The sequence below is a fragment of the Notolabrus celidotus genome, chromosome 11 (assembly GCF_009762535.1).
Source record: "Notolabrus celidotus isolate fNotCel1 chromosome 11, fNotCel1.pri, whole genome shotgun sequence".
NCBI lineage: Eukaryota > Metazoa > Chordata > Actinopteri > Labriformes > Labridae > Notolabrus > Notolabrus celidotus.
Window position 1 is genome coordinate 7,726,916 of NC_048282.1, and position 26,243 is coordinate 7,753,158.

At 39.7% G+C, this 26,243-nt stretch overlaps 1 protein-coding gene and 1 long non-coding RNA gene across 8 annotated transcripts in view; one reads left to right on the forward strand and one right to left on the reverse strand.

Moving 5' to 3' along the window:
- The first annotated feature begins 1,489 nt into the window (after positions 1-1,489).
- Positions 1,490-13,854, forward strand: LOC117821756. 5 transcript variants are annotated; one of them, XR_004633048.1, is made up of 7 exons: positions 1,490-1,723; positions 3,969-3,991; positions 5,650-5,825; positions 7,033-7,252; positions 7,852-9,105; positions 9,875-9,970; positions 12,905-13,854. It is a non-coding gene; the product is annotated as an uncharacterized LOC117821756 (long non-coding RNA). The 5 variants fall into 5 exon arrangements; XR_004633046.1 differs by lacking the exon at positions 7,033-7,252 and having other exon boundaries at positions 1,497-1,723; XR_004633047.1 differs by lacking the exon at positions 7,033-7,252 and having other exon boundaries at positions 1,498-1,723; positions 7,852-8,980.
- The window catches only part of dennd2c (DENN/MADD domain containing 2C), a 29,153-nt gene continuing 7,835 nt past the window's right edge, over positions 4,926-26,243 (reverse strand). For 2 of the 3 annotated variants that reach the window (XM_034696245.1, XM_034696246.1), the window contains 17 exons: positions 22,606-22,730; positions 21,053-21,135; positions 20,777-20,938; positions 19,744-19,822; positions 19,449-19,493; positions 16,761-16,948; positions 16,252-16,361; positions 14,508-14,577; positions 13,477-13,554; positions 12,911-13,051; positions 12,331-12,479; positions 9,864-10,041; positions 8,993-9,034; positions 7,800-7,908; positions 7,024-7,266; positions 5,780-5,866; positions 4,926-5,688 (listed from right to left, as the gene is read on the reverse strand). In XM_034696245.1, coding sequence (XP_034552136.1) covers positions 5,657-5,688; positions 5,780-5,866; positions 7,024-7,266; positions 7,800-7,908; positions 8,993-9,034; positions 9,864-10,041; positions 12,331-12,479; positions 12,911-13,051; positions 13,477-13,554; positions 14,508-14,577; positions 16,252-16,361; positions 16,761-16,948; positions 19,449-19,493; positions 19,744-19,822; positions 20,777-20,938; positions 21,053-21,135; positions 22,606-22,730 — 1,921 coding nt within the window. In that variant the 3' untranslated portion in view covers positions 4,926-5,656. The remainder of the gene's footprint in view (positions 5,689-5,779; positions 5,867-7,023; positions 7,267-7,799; positions 7,909-8,992; positions 9,035-9,863; positions 10,042-12,330; positions 12,480-12,910; positions 13,052-13,476; positions 13,555-14,507; positions 14,578-16,251; positions 16,362-16,760; positions 16,949-19,448; positions 19,494-19,743; positions 19,823-20,776; positions 20,939-21,052; positions 21,136-22,605; positions 22,731-26,243) is intronic. The other variant, XM_034696247.1, reaches the window with a different exon arrangement.

Below are 26,243 nucleotides of genomic sequence, written 5' to 3' on the forward strand. Positions count from 1 at the left end.
GTACATGCTCATGTTTTATCTCCCTCTGCTCTCTCAGGTTCCTCTGGATCATCGTTGTTGACCTACTTGTCGCCAACTCCTTCAATTTTTTTTTACAAGTCATTACAAAAATGTTAAAGTTGTTAATGCTAATAGAAATCTTATCTCAGCTAATAATCAAAAATAAGCTAACAATTAATGAAGCTTAGCAGAAGTTAAAGCAGGAAGACTGGTTCATATTCGGTCATTCATTCATTAAAGGTGCAGTATGTAGTATTTAGCAGCATTTAGCAGAACAGACTTGGTAGAGATGGAATATAATATTGGTATTTGAAAATCAGTTTGTCTTTTATATCTCATATATCTACATTAGAGCAGATCCCCTTACACAGTGGCCGCCACCTTGCATGTTTCTGCAGTAGCAAAGAACGGCAAGCTAGGAAGGGCATATATGTTTTTGTATTTAGTGAGTGACCGCTGGTTGAAGGACAAAGAAGTAGAGAGTGATTGTGGAGGATCATACGTATCATGCAACACAGGAGCTATTTGTCCTCAAAGGCCGTCGTCACTTCTGGAGCTTCTCTAACAGGAGCGGGTGAGCAAGGGAGCATTTCAGTCTAGAATCTAACCGCTTGATATCATTAAATATTCCCATTTTACACATTAAACCTTTGATTCAGTGGGCCCCTTTGGTATACCATACACTAAAACACACATCAGACACATCCTCTTTTGACACATTACTTTATCTCTGTAATTTTTGGAGTATAGTCTGCAAAAATATACAGAACTGAAACTTCAGGGTGTCACACTGAAACTGAAAAAACAAGACACTTTTATAGAGGAGGCCATTTTTTTTTTTTAATTTTTGATAAATGGACGTCCCACTGTTGGTGGAGGTCAAATCTGGATGAGATATGACTCTTCATGATATCTTGTGGTTGTAATGTTTTGTCAATATTCACTGTCAGCCTGACATTTCACTTCAGACTTTTTGCCATCAAGTTCCAAAATCTGCTTTTTATCTCTTCTGGGTTTTTTTTGTCGATCAGTTCAGTTGCTGTGACACTCCTCTACCCCATTCACCAATAATGCATCTCATCAGCCTTCAAACCCAGTAACTCAGCTCATCCTTTGAGTCCTTTCTTCACTACCACCGCCAGTGTCTAGACTCCATGGGAGGTGGGCTCACTACCCGTTCGAGCATGTGAAGTCAGCATGATGCAGTCTAATCACTAGGGACTTTGCACATTTCTCATTCAAACTTGTAAAATATTTTTTCTTCCCTCATTATGAAGTCTCTCCTGATTAAATTGGGATAGCTATTTTTAATGTGTTGCTTCTGTTACTCTGTGTGCCCCTGTCTGTCTCCATGTCTGTCTGTCTGCTCTGTCTATCCCACACTCTTCATCCATCTGGTGGAGGCAGGTAGTTCACCTTTAGGTCTGGTCCTGCTCATGTTTTCTCTTGCAAATGTTACAAAGTGCTCGTGGTGGATTACAACTTGGTCTCGACCTGAATTAAAGAGTACGGTCTGACTCTCTACCTGATCTTTATGCAGTGTCAAGACACCATCTTTGTCATAGTTTGGCCCTCTCTGCTGCCCCCTGGAGGCCAAAGTTCAGTTTACTCCCAGAATGACTGCACTGATTGGATGAAGTGGCTCCAGGTGTGTTCAGGTGTGCTCCGACTGACCCTGTTAGTGAGTCCTCAGTCTTCAACTCCTTCATGCATCACAGAAATTGTGAGTTTTCCCTCTTCATTTCATTTAATGTCTGAAAAGAAAATATGTGGATTTATTTGCAGAAGAAACACGTCAGAGCTTTAGACAGTCTGCAAGACGTTATACTGTCACAGTCAGTCTGAGATGTAACTCTGAGTGTGTCAGTGTGTGTCAACAGTGAGTGTTGCATACTTTTAAAAAAGAAAAAGTGAATTGCTGTGAATCTGTGAGAACCATAGAAGCAGTTTTCTGCAGGATGATGTTGCATAAGCTCAGGCTTTAAAACAGCTGATTGAAATGCAAACATCTCAGAACAAAGGGGAAATTAAAGTCCAACTCAAATATTTGATCGAGTAGAGAGTGTGTAAATCCATACAGTGTCTTATTTTTTCCTGGAGTTGCTATCATCAGGTCATGTTATGAATTACCTCTTTAATAAAGGGAAGACGCCATCAGTTATTTAGGGTCTTGAAAAATGTGAAAATGCATCAGGTATGTGATATAATGACAGTCTGGCCATGTTCTGATGACAAGACAAAAACTCCTCACACAACATTTTCAAACCTGTTTATCTCTCAGCTTCAAACCTTACTGAATACATAAAAAAATATCATGATTATTGCTGAGATAAAAATTCTTCTTTTTTTTAAACTCCTGTGACCTGAAGTCTCAAAGTGAGTTCCATGAAAACAGAAGGAAATTGAGCATTTGTTGGGGACTATTTCTGGTGGAGATTAATCCAAATTCACAACTTATTCTTTGACCTGGGTCCAACAGGTCTTAACTCAAAACAGTGATATTTGGTTATACCCCGAAGCTCACACAGCTCCTATTAACTTTAATCTGGCAGACATGTTTTTCTAAACTCAAGGAGTCAGACTCTACGGGAAAGAAAAAGTAGATCAACTCTAAGCAGAAATACTTTCTCCTCATATTTGGACAAAAAAATTAGCACAAAATACCAGAGATATTTATAAAATAGACATTTAATATTTCCAGCTCCTCTCAGGGTGTGACAAGAGTAGGAAATATTCATGTTTTTACGTTTAAGACCTATCTATAAAGTCTGACATTTTTTTATGTAGCCTATATATCATGTTAATTTGAATTTTCACTTCAGTCTCTACATCTAAATCTATTTTTGTTTTTTAACAGGTCTTTTTTCCATGTTTTGTTTTGTTTTGTTTTGAATCACTTAGAAAGCTCTTTGAGTTAAAGTATGATTAGTATTTACTGACGCTCTCTCGCTTACTTAATTGATAAACATAATGATATGTAAATACCAAACCAACATAATTCAAGTTTTTGATGCATTAAAAAACAGATACGTCTCAAACCGGCTTCTCTCTGTGAGCAGCAGCACGTGGAGACAGCGCCCTCATGTGGTCAGAGTGAGGACAGGCTGCATATAGTTCTTTGAATGCTCTTGAATTAGAAGACAGAGTATTTTTTTTTCACCTTTAATCTGCTTCTCAAGTTTATTGTAACACTGTATACTGTGTCAAATAGCCCCACCCATCAAATTTTGACATGTTGCTTAGAGTTGTGAGGAGAGGGGTCATGTGGCTCTGTTTGGGGAAATCATTTAAGGAAGTTGGCATCTTTTACAACCCGAAGAGGAAGTTGCGCCTGAGAATCTCAGCGCGGGGCAAACAACTTCCCTCCTCGGAAAAACCTGTTCATCAAGAAGCTTTAATCTCTGCCCTCTCTGGGTGTGTCTTCAATCTGAGCAGCAACCCTCTGCAGAATTAACTCCTCTGTAGATACAGTGCATGCTCTGTATGGAGGTTATTTTAAAGGCTGAAGAGTCAGGTGACTTATGTTTTTGTGGTGTCAGGTCTCAGGGAGCAATGATGAAGGGAGAGGTCAGAGGTGAATGCATGTACACCACTGACGAAATTAAAATGAAAACAATATAAAACACGTATAAAGGGTTAAAACAGTATATTCATACAGAGTCTGTGCACAACATAGACTTGTTTTATTTAATTTTATATGAATAAAAAGGGCTTTACTAAAAAATAAATTACTGAATTAATTTTCTATAATTATTACTATTTGTTACATTTAATAATAAACTCGATTAATTTACTTTTTTGTATTGACTTAGCTCATTCAAAATATAATCAGTCTCATACAGGAGACAGTGTTCAGTGTGAAGAATGATCACTTTCATATTTTTCTTGATAAAGTAGTCAGGTATGAGGTCCTGCATGTCCATTAAAGGTTGTTAACGTATTGTGATTTTGTCCTTTTACTAATGCAGGCTGAAAACAGATCCTGTCTACGGTAAGTAAAGGAGAAAACACATATACTTCTGTTAAAAAAGTATAGTATAGTTAGTTGTAGGTCAGCCATAAAAATAAGGACTCTATTCAGAATAAATACCTAAATAAAGATAAGTAAAAAGAGAAATTATTAGCATTTATAAATATAATTTAAAGGTGTATTTTTAGCCCTTTATTCTGCTTTTACCGTTCATTGAAAGACCACGCTCTCAATCAACTGGCTCAAGGAGGTTCTTTCTAAATTTATAGTGCTTGCAATCATGCTTTGTATCATACATACCCTACAGTTAAACATTACTTGTATATGCTTTTATATGTTATTATATATGCCCTTTCTTTTTCATATTTTCGTATTCATTCAGATGTAAAGCTCCAGTACAAAGCTACTGTCACACATTTCCTCGTTATGTTACCTCCACTGAAAGAGAAAAAGAGAGATAATGAAATACTAAAAATATTTGATGTGACTTCGTTTGACTGCTTACACTTCATACAAACTTCAGATAAAGTTTGTGATACTTTCCTCGATCCCTTCCCTTTAAATTGGGTAAAAAAGACGATCTTTTAGAAGACACTTCAAACATGAAGAATAATTACTGCAAGTAAGCAAGCAACTTGTTTTAAGACAGACTTGAACATTTGTGAACTATCATGCTAAACATCATGTATCCAGATTCAAACAACATAAATATATATACCTACTCTGAGATATCCTCAATTAAAAAACACTTCTCCCCACATTCAATATGCAGCTCTGGTGACCCACATAAATGCCAAATCCCACATGTTGCTCGAATCATGCCAGGTCAGAGTACAGCCATAATGAAGTTAGTAGTGTTATAAATATCAATCAATCTTTATCATATCGCACTAAATCACAACAAATGTAATCTGAAGACGACTCAGTAAGATAATGACTCACTCCACACATAAAATCCTGTCCTTGGGAACCCATTTATTTAAAAAGTAGTTCATGTATGAAACATCATGCTTTAGTATAAAAATACTCCAAATACTGTACACTGGTTCTCAAAATTGTGCAAAACATAAAAAATTATGTACAACTCCAGTTAACAGAGAGAGATATGAACAGAGAGAGATATTAACAGAAGGAAAAACAAACTTCTCTTTTTAAGTAAGTCTTAAGTTTCACCCAGACCTCTAACACTTTGAATAATCTAGTTAAAACAGTAAACATATTTTAGTCTGCTGAGAGGAATTTAACATATCATGGAATTTACATTTAAATGCATACAAATATGCATCAGGGTGGAACCATGCAGATTGTGTAAGTTAAGTATTTACAAGTTTGAAATGTAGCAAAGATGCATGAAGTACATAATTCTAAATGTCAAGCCTAAAAGTTCTGCAGGTAAACATATTTCCAGGTTGAGGTTCAGGAATGTCTTTTGCACTTTTGCAGACTCATTCTCAAAGCTTCATTTAAACAACGCCTGAAAGTAAATCACAACTTTTTTTCCAGTTCTGGTCCAAAAATAAGTGCACAACTCACAAACATGCAAACATGACGAGTCCTCATCTCCAAACTCCTCAACGTCCCGTTCACGTCGAGTCTTAAACTCACCCTCACTAATTGCCTCAGCAAGTCCAGCAGCAGCAGGTGTTCTGTGTTTAACAAAGTCTTCCATTTAAATTCAGGTGATTCTCATTTGATTTGAAGGAGCTTCATCTTGTTCCCTGAAAAAAAACAAAGGACAAGAACATTGAAGCATGAAGCTGATGAAAGTGAGCCTCTGAAGTGAACACTTGATGACCGAGCATCACTTACCCAACCCTTTCAGAAACTTGTTCACACCACTCGGCTCCGGCTCAGGGTACGTATCGAGATACTCAGTCACTCTGAACTCAAACAGACCTGGAAGAAAGATTAACATATTTAGCCATCAAGCAGTAAAAACACAGAATACTATCTATTATTCTGCAATAAGTTGAATTATTCAGATGTTTGCATGCACAAAGAAATGTTTGTAGGCTGTCACTCAAACTCTGTTTTCCCCCAAAGTGCATCGATCAACACAGGCCATAAACCAGGATTCATGTTATCACACTGACATTTATCTGTTTAGCAGATTATTTTGAGCATATAATTCAAAACTCAAACTTTGTAAAACTTGTTTCATAGGAAAATGAACATCAGCTAATTTTCTAGATTATTTTCATGGCCTTATTCCTTTTATTAGAGAGGAAAGCTGAAGAGAGTAGATGTGAGGTACACGTGTCGATAGAAAAGAAGGCAGGGAGTCAAACCTCTGGCCGTCGTGTTGAGTTTACTAAAGCCTCTGTATATGAGGACGCAAGGCTGAGCTTAACCTGAGCTTCCACCGGATATCTTAGTTTTTATGTTTGCTGTTTGCACAAACTCATGAAAGCACTGAAAGTTTTGGCAAGCTCAGACAGCCATAAAATATTATCTTAAAATGTATAAAGTCAAAGTATTGGAGATTTACTAGTTAATATAGTTTGTTTTTCCTCCATATATTTTATTCTTGTAAAAATGAGTTCCTCTCTGCCAGAAGCAGACTGCATATCAGAAAAGGTCTAAACAGAAGCATCTTCGAGAAGTGTCCTGTACATGCCAAAAAAACTCCCAATATGAGGTTGATTTATTATTTCAATGCACAGTTTACAAACGAGTTTGAGGTGCTTCTTCTGTTTTAACTGAGTGTGTACTTCGCTTTTTTTATTGAAACTGGATTTTAATTTACAAACAATGCAGGGTTTGCTAAATGACTGACTTTGCCTTTACCATAAGTAAATGCCTAGTCATGGCCAGCCTCTTGTTCAGGAATGATAGAACCAGTGAGTTACACTGCAGGGCTACATCCACATCTAATGTGGCGTGCATGGTCAGAGCTGAGTGTGAAGACAGCAAGTGCCTTAATGTTCTGTTCTGTCTTTTTCTGACTTCTTCAGTATATTTCAATGTAGACAAAATAGTCTCCATTAGACAAAAGCATTAACTGTTTAGTACTGGAAGGAAAAAACCCTCCACTGCTACATCATCACACTCACCTCTTCCAGCCCCCTTGCGCAGCTCTTTGTCCTGAATGAAACCGGCAAACATTTGAGTCTCCATGAAGAGCTGCAGGAACTGGCGGACTCCGCGGGAGGGGTGAGATTTGCGGAAGCTGTCGCGCTGCAGCTCCCTGCTCCCGTTGGAGGACTCAGACATGTGGAGAGGATAGTGACCCACCAGCTCCACGAAGAGCCGCACGAAACCCTCTGACATCAAAGAGCTCAGGTCAGCTTGCAGACCTTTGGACCATGGATTAGAGAAAGACAAAAGGGTTAATGACAAACTCCAAAACAGGGGGAGGTTACTGTGGCGTTACGATGTTGTACCCAGCTTTCTGTGTTAAATACTTGACTCAAATCAAAAGCACTTAATTCTCACTGTGTGTAGTGGTCCTGCTCATCCTGTTAGGACTCCAATATGCATGACCACCTGTTCACTAAACGTTATTCCTTACAGGTACTTGGATTCCTACAAATGCTCACATGATGTCTTAATGGCTCAATACAATCAACTTTCATAATGTCTTTTTGTGTTGCACAAACTACAGATCTCCTCGTGCAGGAGGTTTCAGAATTACAACAAAAAGCGAGAGCAGATGCTGCCATTATCTCTCAGCTATCACCACAAACAAGAGAGAAAACAGAACCTTATCTTGTATTGATAGACTGTAATGATTTTCACAGCTCTGTAATCAGTGACTCAAAGATGCTGGAAATACTTGACTGACACGCGGCTCGTTTTGTTTGGTTCATTAGATATCTGTCATACAAACCTCCGTATCTGTCTCCATCATCCTGTCTCAGGATCTCTTCTCTCTCCTCCAGGATCTGCAGCAGTGCCGCCTGCAGTTTACTGGGCAGGATACAATCTTCATCTCCGAGCTGTCACGAATCAAAGCAACAACAGTCACATGATGCATGAAAGGTGTTCTGTGTCTACATGACTGATTGGTGCAACATGATATGGGATAAACTCCAGTGGATGCTTGATTGTAGCTGTGAGAGACGCTGTAATGTCTGCAAAGAAATCTTTTGGTGCAAATGTACCAAAAGAAAGTGTCTACTAAGAGGTGTGATAACCTTTAAAATACCTTTTTAGAAGCAGCAGTCACATGGCATTCTTTAAAGTCACCAGACTGCACTGACAGAAAACATGCAAACAAGTATTTTGTGTGTTACTGGGTGACTGTTTAAGGTTAGCCTGGACCCAGCACACCAGAGACAGTCAGACTAACCAGTCCAGGCAGCAGCAGACCAGTAACTGTGTTAAATTACTGTTTTTGGCCACAGAGTCTGGAGGCTTTAAAGAGAGAGATGCAGCCCACAGCTGTTTCCAGTTAGAGAGGATCTTATCTTAACAGAGGTCTGTGTCTGTGTGGATGATTTCTGTTAAACTCTGACACTTTGACTGACAGTCTGAGTCTGTCAGTGGTAAAACTAACTTTTAGTGACTTTGTTCGAGTGCATTTGCTCCAAATCCTTACAGCATGTCTCTCAGCTGCAGCTAAATTGATCCACTTGAGTATTCTCATGTTCTTAAGAACAAATGAGTCATTTTAAATTCAAAACATGTAAAAATGGGGCCAGGGTTTAAAAATACTGGAACTGCCACTTCTTCAGGACAGACGCAACACAGACTAGCAATACTAGATTTAATGCCAGATAGGAACCAAGTCAAGACAGACCTATTAAAGACACACGCACACAGTTAACATTATTTATCAATGCTAATCATTGTTAACTGACAAACCAGCTGCTCTGAATCAGACGTTAGCCTGCCTTCCTCTTGGTATCATAACATCATGTAGTGTGAGCTAATCTCCTCAGAGCTCGTCCGTGTTATACAAATCGCTTAGTCACCCTCAAAACATTCTGAATGCAAACAAGGGACATGTGTGGGCAAAGCCATCCTTCCCACTGCGACCACACCCATCATTCCCCGCTACACACCGCTGTGAGTACACACCTGAATGACAAACTTGTCAGCACACAGATCCACTATCAGCACCTGGGAGGAAAGAGAGGGGAAAGAATGACGGTTACTCTGTGCACTGTTTTGCAACAAGACTTAAACATGTGGTGAGCCTGAGCTGAGTCTCTTCAGGGTGTTTCACCGAGTGGAGGTTACTGTTCAGGATAATGTAGATAAGATCGACCTGTGGGGGGGATATTCACTTCTTACAGCAGCTCACAACAAAAGACGAGGGAGATTAAGTAGTGAATAAAAATGCAGACGACTAAGATGATATACTTATAAATCTAAATAGAATAGTGTAGGTAGAGCTGAAAATGATGTTATCATGATAACATTTTTTATAGCAGTCCATATCAATAATTATCACGATAAATATCTATTTTAAATTTAAAGGCAGATTTTTGCTCGTGACTGAAAGTTAAAGACTGTTTGTTAGCTTGTATCTGGTTTTAGTTTTCTGATAAGCTTCTTGAATCCAACATTTCTGACGGGGCAAACAGGAAGCAGGTCTTTAGTGTAAGATGAGAATTTTTTGGGAAGTTTTAGTTTGTAGATTCTTATTTTCTCAGATTAAGGTTATTTGTATAATTTGATTTAAATTTACAACAAAGATATATCCAATTTTACATATTTAAGCCCCGCCTACCTCTCACCCTGCGAAATGAGTGGCTACACATGAAGAGTAAGGACAAAGGGATATGTTATTATATAGATTATCTGCAAGGATACACAAAGATATATATAAATGTATATGTATAAATATGTAGAAAGTCTAAATGAGCTGTAAATATGATTATAAACTCTTAAAATATACTGATATGCAGAACCTTTATCTTTAAGACTCTTTATTGAACTGTCTTACCTCCTCGATAGGAAGCTCCATTACTTCTGGCAGGCACTGTGACAGCACCCCGATGAGGAACGGCGTGGGGGAGCAGCTGATGTCCAGCATGCTGGCCGGTAGCACAGGTATGAAGGTGTGCTGCCAGGTGAAGGGGTACAGCAGCGCCAGCACTGCATGGCCACACCGGGACAACACACTGTAGTGAACGAGGAAGGAGAGAGAAGATTAAACACACTCTCCTCAGTTCACACACAGGTCATATGACACATGGATGTTCATAAATCATAGCTTTAACATTTCATAACTAATCCATAACATTTTCAAAGCATGCAGTCCTGATGGATTCAATAAAACTGTGTAAGTGTACTTGTGAGAAGGATTCTCCATAAACTGATCTGTGCTGACACTCTTAAGTTTTGCTCCTGTTATTTCTGCTGACACATCACGTCCTTGTGTTGCTAGCTGTCTAAATGCTTGGAAAGACTTCACTCACTACCTTTTAATTGGAGGATTTCAGGAGTCAAATTCTTTCTGGACTTTTGGGAAACACTCTGTCAGTGTCAGCAGTTTTTTAAAAGCACAGCCGTCTTTTATTCCCTTCCTATTATCCTCCTGATTTAAAAAGTGATGAGTCATTTATCACATTTCTCAGAGGTTGTCTTTCATTAAAATTGCTTTTAGTCGACTGTTTGGGGGGAAAAAAAATCCAACTCTGACCTTTCTATTTTTAACACACTTCTCCAAACTCCTTTGACATTTCATATTTAATCAAGTAAAAACTGGATTTATAAGAACCCTTTTAGTTCAGCTCAAAACATCGCCTCATCATTCTGCTGACTCCATCTCAATCTTTTAATCCCAGCCTTGGCACAGCCCTTGACGCTGCTGATTGAAATATTTTAAATGGTCATCTTGAAAATTAGCCTCTGTAAACTGCCTTATTAAAAAGTCAAAGTTCTCCATTAACTGAGTGACGAGCAGGGTTTTCTTGAAAGCAAACAAAGCTGTGTCTGTGTTTGCAGAGAGCCTGCCCCCCAGCTGTATCTTGTTTTGGATAAATTTAGAGAAAGTTCTGTGTGCAAATCTTTAAGAAATAAGCAAACAGCCTCAAGACGATAACTGTAAACTCCAACGAGACAAAGTTATACTTCTGTCTCTTGAATCTCAGAGTCCACATCAGGCTGGATGACTTGTGGCATCAGCTGGATCCTTTCAAGATCTAGCTTAGGCAGGGTTGTTTGGAGGTGTTATTTGTGGTTTGCAACATAACCGCCATGACAGAGACAAAGAAAAATAACGTTTTGTTTCCCAGATTCACTTCTTTGTCTTCACTAACGCCACTACCTCTCTTCAACCAACAAATCCCTCTCATTCCTCATTTAATCATTCAGTTTATCCATTTACTTGAGCTGGTTATTTCTTTGTTTTGAGCAGCTTGGGCAGGGTTAGATCCTGTTATTCTGGCCCATAGGGACACTGTAAGTGATATTGGGCTGAATAAATAAACCTGCCTTGACTTGTCTTTGTAATACTAAATTAGCTCTGCAGTGGGTCAGAGGTACACACATAAATGACACTGGTCCAAAGCCTGTTTGTGATCCAGCATCAAGTATGGCTGTGATCTCTTAAAGAAGCCTATCCTGACATTTTTATTATCACGGCCCACGCCTACCTGAAGATCTGAGGGCTGCACAGAGCATAAATGTTTTTAAAAGCAAACTCAAGATCGACCTTTTTAGTCTTGCTTTTAACTGAGTTTTATTTTCATTCTCAACAGTTTTATTTATTTACTTATTATCTATTTCAAATTGTAGTCACTTTTATTCTACTTTATTTATTTATGTACTTATAGCATCTTATGTTCTTTTAATGGTTTACTAGTTTAGCTTTTTTTTATCCTAGAAATGTATTTTATTTTGGTGATTTTAATTTCCTGTGTTGAGTTTTAACAACTTATGTTTCATACAGTGTTTCCTCATTAAGATATCATGGAAGCATTTCCTCAGCTCGCTCAGCAATTTCTTTTTCATTTTTCATATATTTATAATTTTTTTTTGTTCTTATTACTATTGTTGCGTATATTGTGTTCTTAACCTTAGGATTGTGGGGTGTGTTTTGGGGTCGGGGCTGGGGGTGGGATCTTTTTCTTAATTTATTCTATTTTAGTTTGTTTTTATGTACAGCACTTTGTGTTACAATGCCATTGTATGAAAAGCGATTTAGAAAAAAAGTCTGATTTATTGGTTGAATGATAGCGTCCTCATCCTGTTATTATCTTTATCCTTAAAGATTTAAATCAAAGGTTGAGTGTAGGCGGGGGAGTCGCAAGAAAACTCACAACACCATATCTGATTAACTCAGGAATTCAAAATGCCTCAGTGCAGGGTATGTTTTCGCTGCACTTTAGTTTTCATATTTTGCCGAATGGATATTTTGACTCAATAGTTAAGTGTCATATCAGCGTTTTGCGTTACCACAGCAGTACCTGAGCTTGTCAGCGACGAAGATGACCCTCCTCTCGAGCAGAATGGAGGCAAACACCTGCAGTAGTTTCCCAACACTGAGACACTGCAGCAGACTGTCAAAGTCCACATGCTCCAGTCGGGAGTCCACCGGGCGACATAAAGTCAAAACCTGGCAACGAGACAAGTCAACATGGAGTCAGACTGCTGTGTAAATACAGTGTCACAGCTTGTATTTGTTTTTCAATGTATTTTTGTGTGCTTACTATCTGTGTGTAAAACAACATAATAAACTTTAAGTACATCTGTGTAAAAAACGATTACTGCTGAAAAACAAAGTAATGACTTTATAACAGTTCCAGTAAAGGGAGGAGTCCTTTCTCCACATATTTGAGTCACTTCACAGTCACGACTAAACTGATCATTGTTGCCTGCTAAAGTATATATAGCTGCCCAAAAGTGAACTCTTCTAAGCAGAAAAAGCTGTCCTTATTGTTTACACAGATAACCTCACAGTCTGAGTCACCCCAGCTCTGCAGAAAGGAGTGGTTAGAGGGAACACAACTACTAATTAACATTTCCTCTTTTTGGTTTCAGGGTTACCTCATTCCCTGAGCCGGGGAGGAAGCTTTTCACCGTGACTGTGCGACCAGGGGCTGGAAATGGGGCCTCCATCACGCTACGCATAAAAGGATAAACCAGCGCTGGGGAAATCTCTCTTCGCCTCTCCACCTCCTCCAGAATCTGGACAGACAGAGGCAGACAAATCACTGTTTAAGTCCTGAAGGAACGAATGCTGATTAAACTCTAAACAAAATAACAGTGGCGAGATGCGGCTCTGCATGTTAATGTTGTTTTCCAGGCTATCACACTCACACTTAACTGTTTGTAAATTTCCCTCAGCAAACTGGAAAATAGGCAGGACACATCTACATGCATACAATGCAATTCTTTTTTTTTTTTGTGAAACACGCCCAGGGATTGCTCTGGATTATCTTCTAGTGCAGCCTCATTCAATCAAAACACAAACAAGAAGTCTCAAGGCGGCAGCTGTAATACACTTCAAGAGGATTACCACTGAACTCTAGAAACTCCTGCTCTTTTCATGTCCCTACAAAGGCCTCCATCAGCAGACACAGGGGAGCAGATGTATTGTACAGGTGCCTTACCTTGGCAAACAGGTTGAAACAGCCCAGTTTGCTGACAATACAGTGCACCTCAGGAAGCCTCTTCCCTTTGCCACTGGGCTGAAAAGACACGTAGAGGTTCAAATGTTAGGAAACAGGTGACAAGAGAGACACCTTTGACATAAAAAATACAAACCATCAAATATGTACAGTATGAGCATGTATGAGTACAGACGGGGCCTGAAATTAGAGAGCCTATTTTCCCTGTTAAGGAGTACGTCTAAGGACAAAATTTCCTTGTGCCTATCGGTGCACCCACTGGTGTTTTGGTCCTAAAATGAGGTGTGGTCAGGTGTTATGTTGCTGCATTGTTATTTTGAGGCAGATTACAGCATTAAACAACAAGAACCTGCCAAGACATTGATGGTGCAGTATTTATCTGATACTTAAAAGGCACATCATTCAGAGGCGATTACCAACACACTTTCACTCGACTTGTAACACTGACAGCAACATCCAGGATGAGATAATGAACTGTTTTACAAGCAAGGAGCATTGGATATGTCCTAAACACGAGTTATGCACTTTGGATAAAGCAGTATAGATGTTTGAATACTGCCCCAAAACTCTAAAGTCTCTTCTCGTGACAGTAACAGTGACCTCATTGACCAATAAAACATGAAGGTATGTTCCTACCAGTCAACACAGAAGATAAGCACAAAGAAATAGATTGCGAAATAAGACAACCAAATAAAATTCTTCATTATACAAACACAAACAAATATAAAAGATAAATAAACCAAAGAGTTTTAACAAAAGAACGTTTTAAACTTGTCTTAAAACGATGAAGGACCAGCTCTCCCTGTGAGGCAGAAAAAAGGGGGGAATTCTTCTTGCACTCTGTCATTGATTCAGAAGTGGTTTATGGTCTGTGATTCACATGTAGTGATTCACATCTCCTCTGAGATGTTGTGTAAGCACATGGCGGCTTCACAACACACACATTCACACACACACACACACAGCACTTTAGTCAGTGATTCAGACGCAAATGTCAACACATCCGCACTCACCAAGATCTTACGGCAGTAACAGAACCAGCGGCTGCCGTCCTCTCCGGTCAGCACAAAGGAGAAGGTCTCACTGTAAACACAATGTCAACACACAGGAGATTACAATCACATCGTTATTATCTCTTTTTAACGCATTCTAAACTTTATTAAAGATCTGTAATTTCTTGTGTAAGGGGAACACAAGTGTTATTTGTTCGAGTATTGTAAAATCTTAAAAAAAAAGACCAAAGTAAGTTATAAAGCAATGTGTGACGATCATGACCTACATTACACAATCAACCAAACACAGACAAGGAACAAGAAGAAGAACAAGAAGGCTCAGTCAGTGCTTCTTAGTAAGCAGACAGATAATTAGATCAGTCGAACTTATCATCCCTGCAGAGAATTTTAGATGTTGCAGCAACAGTTTATTGGTAACATCTGACAGCTGAGGATATAAATAGGAAATCAAGAAGTTGCAGTTTGATACCGAATCAAGAAAAAGGACTAAAGACTTTCTCAATGAGTTTATAATCACAATGTTTCCAATGCAGCAGTCGTTGCCAAACATCTTGATCATTAAACTTTGTGTGGCATTGAGTTGTGCGCAGGTTGGTTGTTTTTTTTCTTGCTGCTGTTTTTAATTTCCCTGCACTTATGAGATGGGATATAACCATCAAACTTCAGTATCAATCAGAATACCAAACAGAAACCAACACTGTGGTGCTGAAACTTAACAAGACTAACACAGGACTTCCACCAGATCCATGTCCGGTCCGTCTCTGATCCGCTGTGGTCCGGCTCCATGCTCTCTCGCCTGTCAAGGCCCACCAGTTGCATTTTTAGAACTGCACGGAGCAGGACCGCCAGACAGCTGAAGTCATGTGACCGAGGTTCACCCGCGGTAATTTCTGAATCAAGGATTCTCCTCATCCATGTTGTCTTTATGGTCCTCTGAAAACCTCTGACCTGTTGACTCCAGGCCTGGCTCCGCTCATCATGACGGTTTGTTGTCATACTAAAGTTAAAAACGATCTAAAGATAACACAGAGTGTTTTATTCAGAAAATTAACCGGATGTTTTCATTTTGTTTTGGTGCCTGACTTCCTGTCCCGCTCCATCTGCTCTGTTGAGATTGATGCGTCATGCTCCGGCATTCGGCAAAAATAGAAGTCTTGTGTATCTGATCAGAAACGCAGCCGGAACGCAACAGGGTGGATCTAGTGGAAGTTAACACATTGACTAGAATAGAAACCAATCAAATCTGGTGCCAAGATGGATCAGAGCCGGACCGGACACGGATCTGGTGGAATTTGGCCATAAAGCTCCTGTAAGGAACTTTATGTTTGTGTTGGTTTTTGTGCCTCCTGTGGACAAAGTGATGCCTCTTATATCTCAGCTTCTTTTGTCCTCTACAAAATCACATCCTGCTTTCTTTTAAGACTTACATGTATCATCATCATGAAAATGAAAAGTTAAAATCAGAACATAAATCATTTGCTTTTGCAGGCTATAAAGAGGCATCACTGTTAGTTTAAGTCTATTTCATAACCAGTTAAAAACTCCTCCCAGGGGCTTTCAGTACTAGAAAGACAAGTTACAGAGGACTCTTTGAATGCTTAGAAAGGTGTGCATGTATTGACATAAACGTATTAAGAGTCCAGAGCCATGCTTCTGCAATGCAGTTATGGTAATCTATGAGTTGCAGTTACTTCTGTTTACATCCAGCACTTTTATTACTCATGACTGAGGTGCATGTGCAGACCTTGGCATGTGTGCAGAGGGTTTCCAGTCCTGTGAGTCAGGGAAGCAGAACTTGGGAATCACCCTCAGCTGATCTTCAGCTTCTCTGGAGATCCGGGAAGACTTCTCAAACTGAAAAAAAGAGGGGGGTCCAGTTTCAGCATAATCACTTCCTTCAAGGCGGCCAAGAAAGACTCAGGCTCATTAAAACATTGTCTAATAGAAAGAACAAGAATCAAGAAATAACTCTGGAAGCTTTACGACAAAGTACAACACTGTGTTTATAAGTTATTTTTAAGTATCTTCAAATGATAAATCAAAATGAGAAACATGAAAGCTCTTGACTTATGTAAACTTGTGTTGTTCCCCTGTGTGAATAATAAGTATCATCTTTATTTCATTTGCTAAATAAGATTATATTTTTGGTAGAAACTGTCCTCACGCAGAAAAACAACTCAGTTTGCACACGATTATGACACAGCAGTTGTGTCCTTAAGGAAAGGTGAGGTCATATTAAAGGCTCCTTCTTACCATTTTAGGGAACTGCTGTGTGATTTCAGGAGAGTAGGTGTTTCCTGTGGACCCTTTTCTCAGCGACACCACCACAAAGATCTGGAAGAGCTGCTGCTGCTGGTGCTGGATCAGGTCTCTCTCCAGGGTGCGGTAGCCTGGTCTGCGTTTCAGTGTAGACTGTCTGTAAACTGATCTCCTGGAGCCTGCTGGAGGACACACAATGAATCCACAATTATGTTCGTCCTAGGACAAATCCCATTCAGCTCACTGGGGATGCATGTTTCTCTGTAGCTCCCAGGAATCTTGTTTTTACGCATGCTCATCATGTCAATGATTCTTAGGCTGTGTTAGACTCTCACATTATTCATACTAAGTATGGCTTCACATTGGTCATCTAGTACGATCTAGATACAATAGATTGTAATACTGTGTATGTGAGGAATGCTTGGTTGTATACCATTATATTTTATTGGCCTGAATTTTTGCCTTTGAAACAGTGGGCTCATTATTCATACTCAACTGCCCCATAATGCATTGCTGCTCTTCAAACTATGCAATAGCAGGGCCCACCAGACAGCAAAAAGCATTTGTATATTGTTATTGCATACTTTTGACTGTAAACATGTGAATGATGACGTCATGGCACAAAAGACATGCATTTGGGGCTGGTTATGCCCGTAGACTGTATAAAAAATTGACGTAGTATCCATGATGTCACCCATCTGTTTCTGAAGCACTGTTTTGAAGCCAATCGTCGGCGGGTGCCATATTGGAAATGCTGAACTCAACCAAACCTCGTCCGAGCTAGTGTGAGGTAAAGAAGTGGGCCTTTAGCCTTTTGACTAACAGCTACAGGGTGCTCGCCTGTCAATCCAGTCAGCCATGTCCTTATTTGGGCGAAACTCGCAAGTTTCATATCCCTCGTACAGTGTGTGTCGAAAATTAGCTACTTAGACCTAAACCGTTTTTTGAACCGGGCTGTAAACATGTTTATTTCTGCTGTAAAGATCGTCTTTTTTGAATTGGTGTGTATGTGGTTTCTGGTGTTTCTGCAGCCAGCCTCAAGTGGGCACTCGATGAACTGCAGTTTTTAGCACTTCCGCATGGGCTTAATATTTTAAGATCGCAGGTTGCAGCTTGGTTTAGCCTCATGCACTGAGACTATAGTCCTAGAAGTAAGCCACACATCATCATCATCATACCAAACTCTCTCCTCTCTGTCCCTAGCATCCTCCTCTATCCACTGTCCTCTCTGGGTCAAGTCACACAAAGCTCAAAAAGCAGCTCAAAAATATAAACAATGACGTGTGTTAGTGTGCTGGTATAGACATACTAACTGTCAAATTAGCAGGTAGCATGCAGGTCATAATATTTGAGTATGTATTAGGTAGTGTGTGATTTTGGACAAAGCCTTACGTTCAGTATAGTACCTCGGTTTGTGATCAAGTGCTTGCAAAGCAAAGGAAACTCCCATGAGCCTCAGGTAGTTTGTATTCAGTTCTTATAAGCCAATGTTAGCATGCAAACATGCTAACCTAGATGGGGAAAATAAAATTATAGTTGCTAAACATTAGCATGCAGAATGTAGGATTACTGCGAGCTTGTTCTATTAAAGACTCACTTCCACATTTTTATAAAAACTATGAAATCAATAACAATTGAGCTCATCATGCTGCCATCAAGTGTCATGAGTCCCATGATGCAACATTAGATCTGGAGTTGATCCATGTCTGTTAAATCAAATCACTGAAACACAACCATGCATCAATTGTCCAACAACTGTGAGGGTCCAAACTGGTCAGCGTTTTAGATATGCCCTGAACTATTAAAGTCTTTTTAAATTTATCCTTGAATCAAGCGAGTGTGCCTGAAGAACAGTAACGCTCTATCCTTCAAAAGCACCTGGCTTTAACCTGGAGTTTAACACACTATCACTGTGAGCACACTGTAACAAATCTTCTTACATAAGGATGTGTTAAAGGTCGGGTCGGATGAATGGCTGTGAGGTAAAAGGTAAACAAAACGCTCAAATGTCATGTCAAGAAGATGAAGATTCACATTTTGGATGAGAAACTTGAACAATACAGTTTTTTTAATGGAGATCTTTGTTTTACCAGCAATATAAAATATATGTTACATTTGGAATTAGGATCTGCTTAACTTCCTAACTTGAACTCTAATGAGCTGAAAATAGATCATCAAAACTTCTATTGCCAAGATTTCTCAAAGCAAATATTCAAACTAAACAGCAAGCATATTTCTCCACTCGCATGTTCATCATAGTATTAGAAACTTGAAAAATATCACTTTGAAGAGGTGCGGTTAATCGTGAATTAACTACGGACAATCATATGATGAACCCAGATTTTACAAAGATGAATCCTTTGACAGCCCAAGTTTTGATATCTCTATCTTGTTTAATCTGATTCATTATGGTCCCATTATGTTTGCATGTCTCTTTGCAGACTTATGCAACTTAGCTGGCATTAACATCTGTGAAGTTAGATAATAAGTTTCCCGGGGCCAATAAATTCATCACAGATTCTGTGAATATTTCCTTTAACGATGCAGCGCTGTGATAATCCTGGCAGCGTCAGCGTTAAGCACTGACTGATGAAGCCAAGATTTCCTCCAGGCTGCACCTCTTTAACCTGAGAAGCACATAAAGGAACATTAGAGACAGTGTTTCAAAGGCAATGGGGATACCTTTGGTGTTGTCCTCAGTGTCGCTCTCCGTCCCACTGGTCTCTTCTGTTGAAATGAATTAGAGGGAGAGATCAGGGGGAAGCAGAGGAATGGAACAAACTTTAGAAACCATAATCAGATGCAGACAGTCAGCCTTTGTTTCATAATCAGTGGCTTTGCTGGCTGCAGCTGGCCTTGTGTTCATCATCAAAAGCAGGGTATTTCCACCAAGAGGCTAAACATAATCTTATTCAAGTGTTGATGCGAGGGACATGAGGGCATCTGTGACAGACGTGTGTAAACGTGTGTGTGTTACCTCGCACTGAAAATCCCTGGTTCTTTACTCTCTTCTTCCCTCGCTTGTCGTCGAAGATGGTCTCAATCTTGTTGACGTACTGCACAGAAGAGCAAACACAGGTACTTTTCAGCCCCATAATTTCACAGCCATTATAGAATCATGATTATAGGGAATCATGATATAACAGCCACTAAGTACATAATTATATTATAGATTTTCAGCTTTTTTTATGCTTACATTCCTGAAGTTTTTCTCTTTTATGCTCTAAAGAACACAGTTGAGTGTTTGATAGTGGTTTAAAGTGACACTGAGTCCCACATTAATACACAGACTTGGAAACAGATGCATACAAGGAGCTGAAAGTTATCTTCAACAGGACACACAAAGGATCGTACAAGGAGAGAAACCATAATGACACTTTTAAGAGAATTCTGCTGTAAAGCTGAAAAATGCATAATTACAGTGTAGTAACAGAAAAGAGTTTAAATACAACTTTAATACAAAGTTTGATGTTTTGATATCATCATTCTGGCTGTTTGATCTCATTGGGTCTTTAAGATAAGCTTTAAAAGTTACATATAAGACAACAAATAGATCAACACAGACGATTAAAATTGGAATGATCAGCGTTTGTTAAACCTGCTGGTGCACAAAGTATAAATGTCACATGAGTTCCGAAGCCATCCTTCCCTAGTCCTCACCTTCACAGATACCTGTATGAAACAACATGTTAATATTTCACCGTACCTTGAGGCTAAAGCTCCTTCCCGTCCGTGCTCTCTCCACAGCCATGATTCGTTTACTTAAATTCATGTCTGAACCCAAAAGAAGCCTTCATACATGTTGCTCTGCCACTATCTGCTTCTTTCAGAGTCCTCTCCTTCCTGCTCAACAAAGCCCCGCCCCCTTCTGTTCCTTCTGACGTAACACATGATTCATCACTCAGCATACCACTCTGCCTGTCACCCATATGTCAATATTTTAAGAGCAACATCTTAGTCAGTGTGAAAACTCACGACTGACGGATGACAAAGATCGTTTTATGGTTTACCTGAGGCGTCCTCTGGGTTTTCTGGGTGCTTGGTCGTCGGGCTGTTGCTGGTTTGGGAGTTTCTGTAAAGGCGGAGGATTTGGATGGTGTCATGGTTTGGGACCTCTTCTTATCCACTCTTCCAGTGTATCCCTGCTGCAACGTTTGGGGTTTTGGGGGCAGCTGGAAGACAAGACATGTTAGGTTGTCACTTGGTTTGAGATAGTCATCCAGTATCCAGGGTTAGATAAACATCACTTGAAACACAGGTCATAAAAACTGAATATCTGCCGTTACCTTTGGGTGTTGAGACCTTGAAATAGGGAGACACATGGGGGACAGCTTGACGTCCTCATAAGGGTTATCTCTGGTCACTTCACCTGAGAAAAAACAAAGTAGTTGGAGGGCTGAGTCAGGCTGATTGGATGTTTTTAACAGGGTTGATCAACTTTTATCTTAATACAATATTATATTGATTGTTTGACAACTTCACTATTACACTGATATCATAAAGTCTGCTATGATATAATTTTTCTAAAGTTTAATTCAGAGATCAGTACGATAGAATAGGACATTCTTATTTAACACAATGACTTCTATATATTTCAATTAAAACAAACAACAAAGATATTAGGTTAAGATTTATTCCTGAACCTTTCTGGACATTGAAATGAGCAACAATCTTATCTCTGATAAAAAGACACTAAACTGCATTATTCTAAACATCATAACAGGAATAATTATTAACGTTGGCCAGTCACCAGTTTTAGATTTGAGATTGGAGCGCAAGTCATTAAGGATGGGGAAAACATGTTATCATTTAGGGGGACGTTAACATCACTTGACAGCAGCCACAGTGCCGAGGCTGCCTGCAGTGTTGCAGACATGATCGTTTTTTAACTGAGCGTAGGCATCAGCTGTTATTGATTATTTACAAATGCCACTTATCATCTAGTTAATCTGCCCAAAATATTGTTTGGTCTATCTCCAGTTTTCACCTCATATTGATGCTTTAGTTGTGTTTTTGGTCATTTTTGCCTTTAGGATAGGACATCTGAAGAGAGACAGGAAGTCACAAGTAGAGAGTGAGGGAAGACATGCACTAAATGGTCACAGCCGGAAAACAAACTGGCGACCTCTGCGACGAGGACTATAGCCTCTGTATGATGGGCGCTTAGACCGCTAGGCCACCAGCGCCCCATATTGATGCTTTTTAATCCTTGATATATCTGAGAAAATGTAGCAGGGGATTGTTAGACTTCACCAATATCAATGCTGAATTTTGAAATAATAGTTGGTGGGAAAGCATACGAGACAAAAAACAGACTTTCCATTTTACATGTCGAGCATTTCGACATTTTTTTCTGACTTCTTTTGATGTTTTTTGTCAGATTTCAACAATTCTAATATCTTCCTGGCAAGTGACCAACCTTTAAATTATGATAAATCCTGCTAATAAAGAATATTTTGTTATTATCAATCTGTAAATTATTCATTCAATAATTGTTTTGTCTAATAAATAATAAGGAAATCTTTTATTTTCCACAGCCTAAGTTGACTGATTTGGTTTATATCGGCTATTCCAATAAAAAACAGCAAAACATCTAGTGCAGAGGATTCAACAAGATACTTTTTGACATGTTTAAACTTATAATGACTAAAACTATTCACTAACTAGTTCTTTTGATGTCAGATTTGTACACTTAACTAAAGGCAGACACCTAACAGTCATTACGACATCCTCTCACTGTCTGTCCATCTCTAAACAAAGGCTATACTTAGTGGTTTACCATGCACAATGACAGCCAGACAGTAGTAGTAGTTTATAGGAGGCAGAGGGATGGACTTACAAACGATGTCCTCATAAATATTGTCATCAGAGTAAGCATGGTAGATGCCAGAGCGCCTGGCCTCCTCTCCCAGAGTGCCTTGCTTCGCGGTCAGACGTGCCGCATCCTCGTACTCAAAAGACTTCCTGTGACAGGGAGGGGAGGGAGGGCAGTGAAAAAGAGAGGCATGACTGGTGTCCCAAACATAGACACCCCATGCTATTGTTCACTCTATTAAGGCATCATCATAACACCACAACCTTCCTTTTGTTCGTATCAAACACAGCAAGACGGAGAGAGTGTGAGATAAAGTGTTAGAGGAGGAAATGACTGAGCGTGTGGTACATCAGGGTTAAAAAGCACAACAAGGAAAAGAGTTTGACAGTATTTTGACAGAGATAGCAGCTGGCAGTACCACAATGTCCACTGTCAGTAAAAATTAGGTCACTGTGCAGCTTTCCTCACTGACAAAAAAAACTTCAAAAGGATCAAAACAGCTTCTCCAAGTTCAAGCAAACATACTGTATCTAAGTTAGAACAAGTTCAGTGCACGTTTTATTTGTTACTTTTGATTTCAGCGGCTTCTTCACCACATAACTTCTGACTTAGTGTGTCAGACAGACAGACAGACAGCAGAGTGAACCATTATCAGTGTGATGTAACACCCATCCCCACGGAGGTGTTTCATTAAGTACAAGAGCAAATGTTACCTCATGGCTTCCTCTGAAGTTGGTAAACAAACCAGGTAATAGAGCTATGCTAACTTTGTACAGACATGCAGGAGGACGGAGAGTGAGAGACATCTATTTGTCTTCCATTGTTGAGATTATGTCAACAGGTTAACACTTCCAACTCAAGATGTTATCCACACCGATTAATGTATTTGTCTAAAGTATTTAAGAGTCCACGTATTTATACAACTTTATCTAAAACAGACAAAATGGAAATTACACAATAACAGCCTGTTCATTTCCTGGAACTTTCTTGATTCAGTCACTTTAAATGCATCATCTTTTGGTGAAGTGTTGTTGCCACTTTGGGTGGTTTTCCATCCAACTAAGACACTGTACTTTTTAATTGGGAGGTAAAACAATGTTTTGGGCCACTTATGATAATTTAAACTAATTTGGGGAGCTCCCCACACAACAAGAAGTTCTCAGAGGAGTAGAAAGAATTCTATGCTAAGTGATGACCAATAGAGATTTCAGTTCTCTAAATTAAGGCAGACTTTTTATCCTCTGTTTAATTTATTACTTGTAGATTTCTCTGTGATGCATGTTTGCAAAAGCTTTCGTGTGTTTACAAATAACTTGAAAACCCTGTTATTAAAGAGACTTGGTCGAGATCATTTCTGTTTTGTAACTGTGGTTTAGGGTTTGCCTGAATCAGATACACAACGTAGGGCTCCCTTCCAGATCAAATTGGGACACACCTCACATAAATATACAAGCAGATGCTGTGTTACAAGTTAGAGCTGGCTGATGTTATTGTAGTCTTAAGGGTGGACTGTACACAACTCAATGTTTTAGTTAGTGGAATAAAATGTGGCTGTTCAATATGTAGTCTTGAGTTGACATTCATCTTACAAACATTATTCAGACTAGATCAGTCTCATGTGTTAGCTTGCATGCACATTAATCAGAGTTTTATATAAACGCCTGCTGTCAGCAAGACATTAAAACAAACAAAGCAAGAGTTTGTGGCACTGTATCCGAGAGCATTGAAGTGAAACTGTCAAGTTATATTTCTTTTTTGGCCTTTTTGCCTTTATTTTGATAGGACAGCTGAAGAGAGACAGGAAATGTGGGGAGTAGAGAGTGGGGGAGAACATGCAGGAAACGGTCGACCGGCCGGGAATTGAACCAGCGACCTCTGCGACCTCTGCGACCTCTGCGACCTCTGCGACCTCTGCGACCTCTGCGACCTCTGCGACCTCTGCGACGAGGACTATAGCCTCTGTATGTGGGGCACTTAGACCGATAGGCCACCAGTGCCCGGTGAAACCGTTTTGAGGTGCAATTCAACCAAGAGTTCCGGGGTCTTTTAGCCCCCAGAACTACTTTACCCTGAACTAAAAGGTTCCTGTGCCCCCATTGGTGTCTGTGTTTCGACCGTGGGCTGAGGTCCCGGGTAGATTGTTCAAATCAGGCCAGTGACGTATGGAGAAAAGAAAAGAGGTAAAAGCAGTACACCACCAAACCAGTGGAGGGCAGTAAAACAAAGACGAATGCCATTCATCACAGATATCACCATAGAAGCAGGCGGACAGGCATCATATGAGCAACACAACAGTTAGCCTGTTAGCATGGAAGAGACTCAGCTTGCGCTGTTTTAGATGGTTCTATATTTCATCACAGATGGATTCACTGAATCAACACGTGAGAGGAGATAAGCGCGAGTAGCAAAGACGTTTCTACCATAGACTGTATAAAATATGGACGTAGTATCCGTGACGTCATCCATCTGTTCCTGAGAGCTGTTTTGAAGCAAATCGACGTCAGCAGCCATATTGGTAATGCGGAACTCAACTAGGCAGAGTGTGACGTAGTGTGAGCCTCTTAAACCAATGGATGTGTGTTCCTGACCGGGAGTCACGTCAGTCATGTCCTTATTTGGGCAAAACTCGTAATCTTAATATCTTCTTAACCGTCACGTTAGAAAAAAATTCACCCCCCGTACAGTGTGTGCCATTAGAGAGATTAGCTTTGTAGGGCCAAGACGTTTTTTGAACCAGGCTGTAAACATGTTTATTAATGCTGCAAAGATCGTCTTTTTCCCATTCATATCTATGTGGTTTCCGGTGTTTCTGCAGCCAGCCTCAAGCGGATTCTCGATGTATTTCAGTTTATAGCACTTCCGCATTGGCTTCATCATTTGAGACCGGAGTTTGCCGCTTGGTTTCAACACAGCTTTAAAATCCTTTTGAACTCAAAAAGCCTCGCAGAGATCGGCCTGTGTTTTGGTTTAAACAGCGACCCTGTTAACTGGAGACTCTCAGCCGGATGCATCCCTCATAAACGTCTCTAGACAATCATTAAATATCTGAGGAGGATATTGAATCTTAAAAACTACCTCTGTTTTTCAACAGCTGTGTAAACTCCACAAATACTGACACGTTCAGCTGAAGATCTCCAGTTTACAGGGTCACTTTTAAAACCGTAACACCGGGAGAGACACACTCGCTGTGGGCTGAGAGAAGACTACTGTTACAAGCTGTTAAATCAAGTGAATCACAGCTTCTTCTATTGAAAAGTACACACACATACAAAAAAGATAGAACAAATGAAAGAAAGAGAAATCAAGTGAATCACAGATGTGTGTGATGTTATTGTGGACGGCGGGCGGAATAAAAACACTGCGGTTAATCTACCAATCAGACACATTCAGCATTGCAGGCCCTGCCCCCCGAAAGTCCCGGGACCTTCGAAAAGTACTACCCCCCAAGCAGGGTTTTTTTTAGGGGGGAGATTATCTATCCCTGAACTAAATTTAGACCCTGGTTCTACCGGTCGAAACGTACGTAGTCCTGGGGTAAAGTTCCTCCGGTCGAAAAGCGCCTTTAGTTAGCTTTATTTAGTTAGCTTAGAGACTTTGTAAATTGTCCAGCCTGTCACACTGTGGCTCCTGCATTACTCATAGTTCACAGAAACACCTTAACG